We start from the raw sequence: 14,605 nt of genomic DNA, 5'->3' as shown, positions 1-14,605 counted from the left end.
TTTTCGGTATTAAATAAGGTACCGGAGTAACTGGGTGTTCTACATGCAAATACTTACATTCTGTTAAAGAAATCAGTCCATTTCTCTTGTATTCATGCAGCAACTTCTTTATTTGATCCTTAGATTTCAGATTTTTTATACTCCAGTCCATTGGATTTCGAATAACACCGTGTGTCTCCCAATTGTCTCATGCTTTCTTCCAAGTATTCTTTTCTGGGCCATAGGACCACATTACCTCCCTTGTCCGAGTTATTAATTATAATTTCCTGTTCTTTGTATAGTTTTTCAACAAGCTTACGATATTGATCCATTTTGTAGTTCTTTTTGATTTTTTGTCTTTGCACCATTCGATTTGATCTTTTCAGGTCCTCCACAATACATTCATGGAAAATGTCTATTGAGTCTTTGGGCATGTTGGGGGTGAAGACACTCTTAGGTTTGAAAGGACTTTCTCCAGCTCCCTTTTGTTTAATTTCGATTGCTCCAAGACGAACTTGTACACATCTGCACTCACTAGGTCCCTTACCCCCACAGTACCAAACGGCAATTTGGAAAAAAGATCTCTGCCAAAGTGCCCCACATCAGGAGCCAGTCAGGCACTGCAGTGCCAACCAGACGAGGAGCAGCCCGATGATGAAGCATGACACCCTAAGGGGTGAGTGAGGGCATTACATTCCAAATAAATGGATTCCCATTTATTTGGGTGTAGCATCAACTGTGACCTGCTTCACAATCTTTGGATCATTTAGGAGCAGCACAGCATTTTTCTTTCTATTGATGAGTATCCCCTTGAAGAGAAGTGGTATACGCGCTCGAAACAATACCGACGCGGGTAGAGTGGATTGCGCAGCAATACACGTCTGAACCCGATGGTGGAAAAAAAACAATCTAACAATGGAGTCGATGCCCATGCACACTATCACCGAAAGAAGGAGTAACCTACCTCCTGACTGGAAAGAATTCATCGAAGAAAAACAACTTGCACACATCCGGACCAAACACTAGATGGCAGTATGCAAAGCATGCGATCTACAGCTCACATGTCTCGAAAACACTGTTTCTGTGAGGAGTAGTGTAAGATTTCAGACATAGTTATGTTGCAACTTACTTGACATTTGGACATATAATTTGTAGAAGCGTGTTGAAAAAATAAAGACGCTGAAAAGTCCATTTCAAAGACACGGTTATCCCTTAAATATCACCAGGTATAATATCAGTTATGATAAAGCAACAAGGCTCAAGTCCACCAATTACTTGTCTCTTGCAAATTAAAAAGCTAAATTGAAACAATCAAAGATTGGAGACATTTTCACATGGTAACATTTCTTTGCCTTTAATATGTCAATTCATCAAAACATATCTGCTGGTTTACACTTTACAAAATATATTGTAACAAAGGATTGTAGAAAAAACGGTTTCTCTAAATGACCATGTTCCAACGGCAGAAATGCACAACTGTAGGGAAGCAATTTCAAACAAAAAAATATATATATATAAACAAAAAAGCTACATAGAATATAAATACTGAACAATAGTTATCCCTCAATTTTGGATTCCATTTGGTCCACAAAATAAACTGTTTGCAAGCACAAAAAGTAACTCCAGGCTTGTAATTGGCATTGGGTGGCTGAGAGTGTCGGGAACTGATCCGAAGATGCTGACATTGCCAGGATACACACTGATTCTCTGAATCAACCAAGTACTTCCCCACGGTAATGAAATTTTACAGAGGAAACCTCACACAGATTCTGAACCGTTATTATCTTAAAATAATCTGGCATCAAACGTAGGCTTAACAACCACAAACGGAACATTCAACACACACTACCAGATGTATGTGGATAATTTATGCCAGCAGTTACATATTAACACAAGGGGAGGCTCTCCGTAATACATCCCGTGAGAAACAAAACATCTCGTGTGCAAATATCCAGCTTCTTGCTAGCCACAATAAACCATAAAGCACTTCCCCTCCTCTCAGCCATAATGGTCTTTTAGTGAAGGCATCTCTTACATAGGATGGGATTCCACAATACATGCTACTAGACCAGGAAAAGCACAGTGAATTTCAGAATACACAAGACCCTACAATTCATAACGTCCCTTATGTTGGCAGGAAAGGTGGGAGTGATACTGTTGAACACTAATACCTCCATCCAGGACATCTGGGTTCAGATGCAAATAAACATTATTTAATTGATCAGCTCTTTCTAAAAGTCTCTTAGAACTTATAAAAAGACAGGTCAACATGAGGCAGCACACAGTCTGTGCATAACCATGAGTCAAAAGAGCAGGCTTCTTCTATTGGTAGTAAGTCAGCCAGCCATAGGTCAGCAGATATCTTCGACAGAAGAGGCAAGATGAACCTTCATGAAGCATTAGAGCTCATATTGTGCAGTCTCTAGTGTTATGTATACTAGACTGGGAACAGCATTTAACCGTCCAAAACATTTGACAGGAGAGAATTTTACATAGATGCCTAAAATTCTGTGCTAATTCTTCAAGGCATCTAAAGAGAAAAAATATGTAGAAAAGCGAGTGTTCACTCTTTATCCACACAACTTATGGTCAGCATGCTTAATCCTATTTCATATAACATACTACCTCACAGACAAGTTTGATCCATTCCCCTATAAATACACCATACCAATTAAACTTTCCAAAATACACTGCAGTAAATGAAAACACCTCTCTGTCAACACGCTCAGCCCCATGCTCAGTCTATCACCAATCAGTAGCCCTCGCCTCATAGCTCACACCATAAAAAACACTTGAAGTAAGGAGCAGTGTTAGAATTTCAAAAGGTGTGCATTGACGTGCTACATGAGAGATCAAACAGTAACTTGACTAATACATATCACCCTTTCTTCCATAATTCTTCCAACAAAGTGGAGGTGAGGAAAGGTATTTTAACAATTTCTACAATAGTTATTGCACAACCCAAAAAAGTAGGAGAGATGAGAAGGGTCAATGAGGTTTTAGATGGAGAGAATATAAAGCTGAGGGCTGTAGCCCAGAGGCAATATGTTAAGCACCAAAAGTGAAACAATTCTTGAGTAAAAATTAAGTTTCACATATCACGTTCTTGGCTCAGACTTTACGTGGCATGGTACTAAAATTGGTGTTAGTTTTAAAGCAGTTATTAAAATGTCACAATGTTAAGTGTACATCTCCGCTCAGGCAGAGGAAAGGTGTACAAGGTGTTACAGTTGTTTAATAGGTGGAAGACCAAAGCCAAATGGAAAAAATACAAGAAATGGGGATTTGGAAATGGCAAAACAGAGTGTTTGATTTGAGGATGTCCTTGATGGAGGACCACCTCGACATTAATACATATTGGTCTTTTGCCCTGGAGGCAGGGTGGAAGAACTTTGCTACCATCTACATCAACAAAAACTCTACATATACAAAAAGGCATAGAAACCTATAGAAATCAATACGCTGTCCCTTTTGCTATCAACAAAGGTGTACGCAGTACAGAATACATCCTTGCCATAGATACACCCAATACATACAAACATAGATATTGATACAGTACATACAGAGAGTACAAAAGAATATATGGCAACTTAAGGCACTTGTTTATGTACAAAGTACAATTTGTGAATCAAGGAATAAAAGATTGCGCAAGAGCAGTAAAGCTGCAAGCGAGGCACTGAAATGGTAACTTTTGAGTTTTGTCATCCTATTACAAAATCCTTTCAACAGGATTTAGAATAGATGGACTTGGTTCATGGGCAGTCAGTTAGGAAATTCGAATGCGAGAGGTTGGGGGAATGCAGGACTACAGAAGCAAACGAGCACTGTATACCAGTCATTTTAAGGGAACGCTTCTCAATACACAGCTTGCTCCCAGATGCAGCCCCATCCTGTGTCAGCATTACAAACGCTCCTTGCTTGCCACAACACATGATGCATATGTCAAGACACACTACTTTGCCCTCAACAGATGCTGTCATACAATCTGGCACTTCTAACTTAGTAGTATTCTTGGAACGTTTGAAGGAGAGACAAACTTAAGAAAGACCAAGACAAGTGCACACCTAGAGTACCCTTGGTCACGGTGACCTGGAGAAATAAAATTTGAGGACATTGAGGAAAACAATATAAAAACACAGGAAACTAAGAGGACCATATAAGATCACATGTGCATTCAATCTTAAAGGGATTCTGATTCACCTGATCGAACCTTTAAACCTGAAATGAACCTTAAAGTATCTTCTGTCCCAAACCCTGTGACGAGCAGTTTACTGGCAGCCATTCAGGTACTGAAATTACAAGGCACGTTGAAGTGAGCAACGTTTTTGTCGACTACCTCAGATCGTCAAGGCCTGAAACTAAAATTATGTTTATGGGCTAGACAAAAGTGACACTTAATGACAATCTTTTAGCTCATGAGTAACATGTAGAAAGAGAAGTGTGTGAGGTAGTATTTCCCTAACAGGAAAGTTGATTATCCTGTGCCCCCAGACCTACACTTCCAACTAATGCATTGGCCAATAGTCTTTGGTATTGAGATGTGCTGATCTACAAATAAAATGAAATCGAAATTATAGGCATATTGGCAGGGACTGCAAGGCAACAACTTGAAAGGATTGGAAAATGTATCTTTAACCCTAAGTGGCCATGAGTCAAAGTAATCTCAGCCATTATATAAAATAACAATTGCGTTTATTCTCCCGTAACTAACACAGAAGAGCTCTGTCCGTATCTGCCCTAGAGGTGTTGCTACTGGTTTAAGCATTGATATCATATAGCAAAGAGTCATTCAGAATCCAAGTGTAAGGCAGTGATACCCAGCGTTGGGAAATGAGGCCACACAAATTTCCATGTATGCACTATGGAAGGTGTATAAACGATACAATTGAGTGGGACAAGGACTCCTACTTCACTATATTGCTTTTTCAGTTCTGGATTCATCAAACATACAGGGAAAGTGAAGAGAGGGAATTCTTTTGAAAAGCTTGCTTGCTGAAAGAACAAAGCTTAGGGCTCCCTGTGATTTTCTTTACTTTCTAGCCTTTAAAAATGTATGTGACTATCAGAAATATCTCTCCCGACATAACTTTATCACGCCTATGCACTACCTATTACTTGAATGCAAAATAGCATGAAGACAGACTTCATAAAGTTTCCAATCCATTGTGTAGATCTCTTTCCCATTTCAACAAAGTGGTAGAAAACATTCGACTATGGTATCCCCTGTACGTATGTGAAAGCACTTTGATGAAACTGAAATGGAAGGGGCCAAAGTATACAAGGCTCACTTTATCTGAAAAGCCAGCAAGCAGCCCAAATGGCCAGCACGATGGGTTCTTACTGCTATATAACAGGCCAGAACTTTTCACCTTCCAGGTGGTTCACGTCTGAAACAGAGGAAAAAGCATGGACTTTGGTAAACCAAATTTCAGTATGTCTCAACTAAAGGCTGCATTACAGGAAAGTCCGTAAACCATATGTGTTTGTCAATGGCGTTTCATGGGAGACTCTGTGAGAACGTCCGGATATGTCTGCTTCTAGAAGTAGCTCTCTTTTTGGAGTTAGCTTTTTCAGTGAAAAGATTGAGTGGCAGGAAACACGGACTTGGAGCAATATTCCAGGTAGGCGATAACACAAGACATCAACAGCCAGAAGTAGTTGCAGTGAGTGGACATACACGTATGTGTCAGTTTCACCTACTAAGGTGTACATCCTGATTCAGGACACCACAAGTTCTGAGCGTGATGCTCCCAATCTTTATGTGATTGCAGATGTCGGAGGGACTGGGACAAAAAGGATGAGGATAGTGTACGACACTTGACTGCTGTGGATCCAGTCCGGTTTAGATTGACATCCACTGTTCTTCAAAATGACTAGTGTTTTGATTATCATCCTGTGACAGTAACAGCTCTGCACAACTTAAATTCCTTTTCCAGGGATTCTGAGCAACAAACAAGAGTTTAGCTCTTCATTTCTCCTAGTGTGAGCTTGGAGTCCAGAGAAGGATGTTGAGCTGTGCATAGAAGCCGGCCACCTCTGCTCATTAAGCGTAATAGCAAGGACTTGGTCAGCTCAACAGCAAGGAAGTTTGCTCAGAGAAAAAGCAGCTATTTGCCCCAACTTTAGAGAACTTGAGCCATTCCTTCAAGAGGCACTTATTTAATTGCACTGTTGTGTTCCCCCATTTACCTTTGTGGATATGGGGTTGACCGGGGACTGCAGGGTTGCGGTGCAATGCCCGTGGGCAAGAGTGGTTTTAAAAACCACTGACAAGAAAAATTGCATTGTATTTAAAAAATAAAAAAAAGCATCAAAGTTAAAGGCGAGCAGAAAGGCAATGCAAAGACGTGACAGCACCAGATGCAATCGTTTTGAAGGCAGTAGGGTTGGTGGTAGTCACATTTGTATTGCTTTATGACGGTTTGTTTCTGAAGATCCTTTTTAAGGAACTTTTCACCCAGTCAATGACAGACAAAAGGGGCTTTGGAGTCGAGCTGAACTTTAAAGGCCACCCAATTTCTGCCAGGGAAGTTTTGGCTTTTTCTAAGGCGATTTCAGCTTCTTGGGTCGAGGTGAGGTTCCATTCTCAGCTTTCACTACTCCATTTTCATGATAACCTGAATGCAAAAAAGGAAAAGAGGATCATTATCAATGGACAGAAGCTTATATTTTTCAATCTTAAACAACAACTAACAATAGAAGTTCTTCAAAGCAGTTTCTCAAACATGCGGCATGACAAATTAACTATTATTTTAAGAAGAAATGAACCAAGTCTTGAGATGCATATCTATTTACGAGTTCAGTAAACACATCTGTTTTGTTTCAGGGAAAACCATACTAAATGGTAGCGTTAAGTTAAAAAATGCCAAGGCTCTGCCTTGTAGAAGACTTCTTGAAGGATTTCTTGGTAAGTGTATCTAGCCTTTGCCAAACCTATGGAGGCAAGGGTTGTGGGGGTCTGAGTGGGCCAGGGCAGAAAAGGGGAGCTAGAGGTTACTGAAGGTTGTGGCCAGAAAGAGGGTTTTGTGCTAATGCACAGGTTTTTGGCTAGCGAGAATGCCCAAAAGCTATAAATGGTGGAAGACATCACAAAGTGCTCCAAGTGGACGCACGGTCTTGAGCAAGGACCAGACAGCCATGCTAAGAGAACAGTAGAAACATGGTACATGCAGTAGGCACACTAACTTCTGTACATGAAAGATAGTGCTCAGAAAAGGGCTTAGTGCTGGGCACATAAGCAAGACCACTGCTAGGGTGAGTCAGAATGCAATGCTCAATGCTGTATCACACGTAACGTGATCTAATGGTAACCGGAGGTTTACCTTGAGACTAAGCATGAAATAGTGCATGAAACCAAAAAGAATTCCTGCAGAATTGTGCATATTTATTATATTGAGACAATTCTAATAATACACTTTCTGTCCAAGCCCTATACAAATGAGTAGCCACTTCGCCTCAAAACATATAATCACCGTTTATCTGAGCTCGCTTCTCTGCATGGCAAGTTTCTGCTGGATTTGCAATTTGTCACAGTTCTAGTTGCTGACAAGTATGCAAAAGTTTTGGAGACCACACGTTGGTTGTTAATAGTACCTATTCTAGGTCTGGCCAACTCGTGTACTAAACGGAGTGTCCACTGCCAGCCAGCTGTAGGCATCTTTCTCTCAATGCAGCTTCCTTATAAGGTACTAGTATTCCTTTTTACTTGGTCATGTTGTAAAATCATTCATAAGATTTTGTATGTGAGGGACAAATACATAAGTGTATTTGTGCAGATATATTCTAAAGATGTGAGCAAATACCTTAACAAGCGCAAACTCACATCAGTGATACACAAAACGTAAATTTGCAGTTTGAAATTGATTTACTCACACTCATAATTATGCTGGTATGTGGGTGTCCCATGATCTGAACACATTCAAATGTTGAAAGCACCACCAAACCTGATCGGTTACCTAAACGAGAAGACCTAAGGGAGATATGCATCTATTTCCTCCTCTGGGGATTAAGCCTTTGTATCTTGCCACATGTATTCTTCCCGATCTGTTTCCTCCTTAAGAGGAACCAGTCTTTCTTCCACAAAAAACCTTACTCATCCTCTGGCTGCTCCTATAACTGGTCAGCAGTAGTATGTGGGATATATGCCTACCTTCCTGTTCTAATTCCTCCCTTAGTCCAAATTTGGAAGGGAGCTTGTATGACCTCTTCATCTCATAAAAGTCCTTCTTTTGTAGCCATTTCGATGTCAAAGACCTTTTCCTTGACTTCAACATGGAAAATCAACACACTCGGAGTCTATTTTTAAAGGTATTACCACACTAGCATATTTTTCTTTCAACTCCAAGGCCTCCATTTCTTTCTACTCTCCTTGACTGCGGATTGTTTTTCTGTTGGTTTTGAATGGGTTTGGACTTCGAATAGGACCCAGTCTGCTCTGAAGTGCCACCTTTCTGAAACAATGCATTCCTATGCTCTTATTTTAGGCATCCATTTGGCAATGACTAATATTGTCAGGACCCCTGTCATCAACACCCCTTTCAGAAGAAATGTTTTACTTTTGGTATAATGCCCAGCAGAGCTTCCTTCTGGTTTTGACACTGTTCAGGCACATGCTCTACAACCCATTAGACTTCTGGTGCTTGGGTAGGTTTAGGCTGCACACTTTGTGCTTGCCCTTTCAGGAGGTTGAAAAGAGATCTTGCACGGCTATAGTACACAATGCACAAGTTACTTACCTTCGGTAACGATATATCCGTAAGAAACATTAGTTAGTGTTAGATTCCTTACCTTAGAATATCCCCAGGCGTCAGACTGGATCCGGAACGTTTTCGTCAGCAGTACCCCTGCGCGTCGGTAGACTTCGTCTTGCAGCTCCATGTCCTTCGTCATGATCGCTGGAATGACGTCGCTGGAGTACTTTGACGCCGCCCTCGCGCGCTGACGTCAGTTCTGTACATAGCTTTCCACGCAATGAATGCAGAGCCATGCAAGAAACCGCCACTGGTGCCATGAAACTAGGGCCCTGACAGGGAAATTCCTTAACCCTAGATATCGGTTTGCAGAACGGGGAGAATGGGTGAAGCGGTAAGGAATCTCACACCAACTAATATTTCTTACAGATATATCGTTACCGAAGGCAAGTAACTTGTGCATCTGAAAGAAACACGTGTTCGATTCCTTACCTTAGAATAGATACCTCAGCAATACCAACCCCGGTGGTGGGTCTGGGAACCAAAAATCACACCAGGAAGTCCTGGAGAACTGAACGGCCAAAGAAGCCGTCTCTTCGGACTTGGCTGTCCTGGCAGTAATGCTTGGCAAACATGTGCAGCGAGGCCCACGTAGCTGCCTGACAAATGTCCTGCAAAGGGACTCCTCGTCCCAAGGCAATAGTAGCTGCTGTGGCCCGAGTGGAATGGGCACGCAGCCCCACAGGAGGTTCATTTTTAGCCAAGCAATAACAGATCTTGATGCACAAAACGACCATCCAAGAGATGGTCCGCTTGTGCACCGCCCATCCCTTCTTAGTGCCCATGTAGCCAACAAAGAGTTGGGTCGTCCACCCAGAACTGTTGTGTGCGGTTTAGGTAAAAAGAAAGCCCACGTTTTGGGTCCAGACGGTGGAGCCTCTCCTCCTCTTTCGAGGGATGCGGAGGCGGAACGAAGGTGGGCAAGGTAATGGTCTGTCCAATGTGAAAGGCAGTAACCACCTTGGGTAGAAAAGAAGGACGAGTCCTCAGAACAACTTTGTCCGGATGGACAAAGAGGAAAGGAGGCTTAGAGAAAAGAGCCTGGAGCTCACTCACTCTTCTGGCAGAGGTGATGGCAACCAGGAAAGCAGTCTTTAGTGTCAGAAGACGCAAGGGACAGTTATGGAGCGGCTCAAAGGGAGCGCACATCAGATAGTTTAAAACCAGATTCAAGTCCCACTGAGACATTACAAAGGGGTCTGGAGGAAACATGTGAGTAATGCCTTTCAAGAATCTATTTACAACAGGGGACTTGAAAAGAGAAGGCTGACCAGGAAGCCTTAAAAAGGCTGAAATGGCCGAAAGATAGCCCTTGATACTGCCCAGAGCAGAGTCCCGCTGGGCCAGGTAATGAAGAAAGAGGAGAACCTCTGAATGAGGGGCAGAAAGGGGATCCACAGCCTTTGCTGTGTACCATGCCACAAATTTGTTCCACCTGCAGGCGTATACTGTTTTTGTGCTTCAGGAGACAAGTCAAATGGCATCAACTGTCGCTGCTCAATCTCCATGCATGTAGGTGGAGGCTGGACAGGTTCGGGTGGAGGACTGTCCCCTGTTGCTGCGACACAAGGTTCTCCTGAAGAGGCAGACCAATCGGGGGATCAATTGACATACTGAGTAGCTCGGGATACCAGTATCTTCGAGCCCAATCCGGAGCAACAAGTATGACTTGGGCCCGGTCGCACCGGATCTTCTTCAGCACTCTGGGCAGATGTGGTATAGGCGGAAAGGCGTACAACAGACCGCAACTCCACTCGCGACGAAAAGCGTCTCCGAGCGAGTGCTGTCTTGGAAATTCCAACGCGGAGAACTGATGACATTGCGCGTTCTCTTCGGTGGCGAATAGATCTAACCAAGGCCCTCCACACTGTTGAAAGAGACCTTGCACCACGTCTGAGTTCAGACGCCACTCTTGATCCATCTTGCACCGACGGCTGAGTTTGTCCGTCCTGGCGTTCAGGGAACCTGCCAGGTGTTGAACCATCAGGGTGATGCCCTGATGTTCTAGCCATGTCCAGAGGCGCAGAGCCTCCTGACAGAGTCCACGACCCCACCACGCCCGGTTTGTTGCAATACCACATGGCGGTGGTGTTGTCCGTGAACACCTGCACTACACTTCCCTGGACAGAGGGAAGGAATGCCTTCAGTGCAAGTCGGATCGCCCGCAGCTCCAGAAGGTTGATATGGAGCCGGGACTCCGCCGGAGACCAGAGGCCTCTGATCTCCGCCTCTCCCATGAGGCCACCCCATCCTAGGAGGGACGTATCGGTCACAACTCTGTGCTCTGGTTGGGGAAGGGAGAGGGATCTACCACTGACCCAATCGCGGTCCGTGAGCCAACTGTCTCGCAGTGCCCTCCGAGATCAGGGCGTGGTCAGACAGGTTGCCCTGATGCTGTGCCCACTGGAACTTCAGGTACCACTAGAGAGCCCGCATCCGCCACCTGGCGTGATGCACCAGCAGGATGCAGGAGGCCATCAGTCCCAGAAGCCGTAGGGTCATCCAGACCAAAGCTCAGGATAAAGGCTGAAAGATCGGAATCAGAGCCTGAATATCCTGAAGCCGTTGCTCGGGAGGATAGGCCCGAAACTGTGCAGAGTCCAGAACTGCTCCGATGAAGAGGAGCTTCTGAGAGGGAATAAGATGAGACTTCGGCACGTTGACGGAGAACCCCAGCAAATGCAAGAGATCAACCGTAGTCTGGAGGTGGGAGAAGACAGCCAGGGGCGAGCCCACCTTCAACAACCAGTCAGCAAGATAGGGGAAGCCTGGAACCCCTAATCTGCGCAGATGAGCTGCGACCACCGCCATCAGTTTCGTGAACACATGAGGGGCACTGGTGAGTCGGAAGGGGAGCACGGTCAACAAAGTGCTTGTGGCCTACCGTGAACCACAGGTAGCGCCGGTGGGCCGGAAGGACGGGAATATGGAAATAGGTGTCCTGCAAGTCCAACGCTACCATCCAGTCTCCAGGGTCTAGGGCAGCCAGAACCTGAACTAAAGTCAGCAACTTGAACTTCTCCTTCCGGAGGAAGTCGTGACGCTCCTGAGGTACAAGATAGGGCGCAGGCCCCCTTTGCCCTTCTTGGGAATCAGACAGTAGTGGGAATAACTACCACGTCCTACTTTTGGCCCAGGAACGCGCTCAATGGCCCCCTTGGCCGAGATGGCCGTAACTTCCTTCTGTTGAAGTTGCAAGTGATTCCCCGGACATGCGGTGATACTGCGGTGGCATGGCTGGAGGGGTCGTCTCGAAGGGGAGGGAGTAGCCCCTTCGGACGATTTGCAGCACCCACCTGTCCGAAGTGATGGTACGCCAGTGGAGCAGTTGATGGCGAACTCTGCCTCCCACTGGGGTGGAATGGGCCTGAAAGCTCGGACTAGGAAGGCTTTGAGGCAGATGCTGCGGGAGCGGATGTGAACTGTCTGGCTCTCTGACCCCCTGCTCCACCACAGCGGAATGCACGTCTGCGAACGCGTTGGGGGTTGGTTCTGCGGCCTGTAGCTGGACGAACGTGCGGAGGTGCCCCTTCCGTGGCCACGAAAGGAGCGAAAAGCAGAAGTTTGCTGGCGCTGGGCCAACAGGTCCAAGGACTTGGCCGTAACCCTGGAGTCCTTAAAGCGCTCCGGCGCGCTAATTGCCTTGTCGCCAAAGAGGCAACAGCGATCAAAAGGCATGTTCATGAGAGTTCTCTGGACATCCCCTGAAAAGTTGGTGGACCTCAGCCAGGCGTGACGACGAATCGCCACCGTCGTTGCAATTGCTCTGCCCAGCGAGTCTGTGGTGTCAAGTCCACATCAAATGGAGTACCGTGCTGCATCCTGCCCCTCAGCAAGAGCTTGGGCAAGCCGTGTCTTGGCCTCCTCTGGACACTGAGGCAGCACGTCCGCCACCGTATCCCACAGAGAGTGGGTGTAACGGCCCAAAAGGCATACAGTATTAATGGACCGCTGTCCAAGACTGAGAGAAAAACAGTTTCTTGCCAAACTATTCCAGCCTTTTGGATTCCCGGTCCGGGGGTGTGGTAGGGAATGCGGTTTGGGACGTGGAAACCTGGATAACCAGGCTCTCAGTGGTGGGATGTACGGACAGAAAGCAGGGGTCGCCCGGAGCTGGGCGGTGGCGCCGGGCCACGCTCTGATCCACAGGAGGAACTGTGGTGGGCTTGGACCAAGTTCCCATCAGAACATCAGTGAGGGCCTCATTAAACTTCAGCAGAGGCTTCGAAGAGCTTACTGATGGTTGAAGCACCTCAGTGAGGAGGTTAGTCCTCACAGTCTCTGCAGGCACCTTAAGGCCCAAGGCCGTGGCCGCCCTGCGCAGCACCACAGCATAAGTAGCTCCCTCCTCCGTAGCCACGGAAGGAGGAGAGAGAAAACCAGTGTCAGGTGAAGTGTCTAGACCACTGGCCTCCCCTAGCTCATCTGCCCAGTCCTGACTTAACTGGCACTGCTGTGCCAGAGGGTCCTCGGACCCTTCCCAGTCCTCCCCTTCATCCGTGTCCTGGTAAACAAGCAAAAATTACAGAGCCGGGGCATAGGTGAAAAGCTCACCAGTCTACTTCGGAAACGCTCCAACGCAGAGCCCGGGCTGGGGCTGAAACCGGGGACGGCGTTGTCCGAGAATGGCACCGGAGGTGGCAATGTGGTGGTCGGCGCCAGTGGTGGAGTCGTAAGGTCAACTGGCGTCGACCAGGCCTGGATCCCACGGGGTCCTGCGGCGCCGGGACTGAAGTCGCCCACGGCGTCGAAGCCGCCGGCAAGACAGGGCTAGGACCCCCAGTGAGACCCGCGGGGCCCGAAGGCGCACCGGCGGGTCTCGACGGCGGAAAGAGAGTCCTCATGGCCACGAGGAAGTCTCTGATCTGCTCCAGAGTCGCATTGAGTCAAGGGAACGGAGGGTGTGGGACCCGATGCGACTGCGTGGGCCCCGCCGGAGCGGTGTGGGAGGCGCCGGAGCGGCGTGGGAGGCGCCACCTGAACCCTCGGCGAGTCGCGCGAGGGGAAGTCGAAGAGCGATGCTTCTTCGACTTCTTTTTGCCGTGCCTCAACTTACCCGAGCGCGAGGACTTGGATCTAGACGATCTATGATGACTGCGGCTCCGCGACCGGTCCCTCGACCGGGACCTCGAGCGGCGCGGAGCTGACATGCCGGAGCTCGAGGAGCTTACGAGAACGCTCCCGCCTAGCCTTTGATGTCGAGGCCTGACAGTCGGGGCACGACTTGTCATCGTGGTCGGCCCCCAAGCAGTAGAGACACCGGGCATGGGGGTCGGTAACCGACATCAGTCAGTGACAGGCGTCACATGGCTTGAAACCGGGCATCTCTACTGGCACCAGGAGTCGACTCGAAAAAGATAGACAAAAATGTCCAAAAAGTTAGTCAAAAAATGACTCGGGGTTCGTGCTCTTCCCGGATCTGCGCTTGCTGGTGCGGAAAAAAGAAGAAGAACTGACATCAGCGCGCGAGGGCGGCGTCTAAGTACTCCAGCGACATCATTCCGGCAATCAAGATGCTGATGACGGATGCGGAGCCGCAAGACGACGCCTACCGACGCGCAGGGGTACAGCTGACTAAACTTTCTGGATCCAGTCTGACGCCTGTGGATATTCTAAGGTAAGGAATCTAACATTAACGTGTTTCTTTCAGATATGTTATACATTCTCCATTGCTCATTTGGTTAAAGGATCCAAAGCATAAAGGTTTTCTTTGGTTTGTCTTGACCGCTTCATCTTCTAGTTGTCAGCATTAATCTTCAGAGTCCTCATGTTTTAACACTTTTTCTTGGTATTTTCTCTACTTAAATCCTTGTTACAATCTTTCTCCGTTTCTAATTTGGGTGTGGTCCTTCAACTTTTAACGACATTTGATACAG

The 14,605-nt window shown here is 46.4% G+C and overlaps 1 protein-coding gene across 1 annotated transcript in view; it reads right to left on the bottom strand.

Annotated features, from left to right (window-relative positions):
• Window positions 1-1,317: 1,317 nt before the first annotated feature.
• Window positions 1,318-14,605, bottom strand: part of TRAM2 (translocation associated membrane protein 2) — a 238,503-nt gene continuing 225,215 nt past the window's right edge. The window contains exon 11 of the mRNA XM_086926192.1: window positions 1,318-6,596. Within this exon, the coding sequence (XP_086782318.1) occupies window positions 6,523-6,596 (74 nt within the window). The 3' untranslated portion in view covers window positions 1,318-6,522. The remainder of the gene's footprint in view (window positions 6,597-14,605) is intronic.

This window comes from Lissotriton vulgaris, chromosome 6, assembly GCF_964263255.1.
Source record: "Lissotriton vulgaris chromosome 6, aLisVul1.2, whole genome shotgun sequence".
NCBI lineage: Eukaryota > Metazoa > Chordata > Amphibia > Caudata > Salamandridae > Lissotriton > Lissotriton vulgaris.
This window is presented reverse-complemented; position numbering and strand designations above follow the sequence as displayed.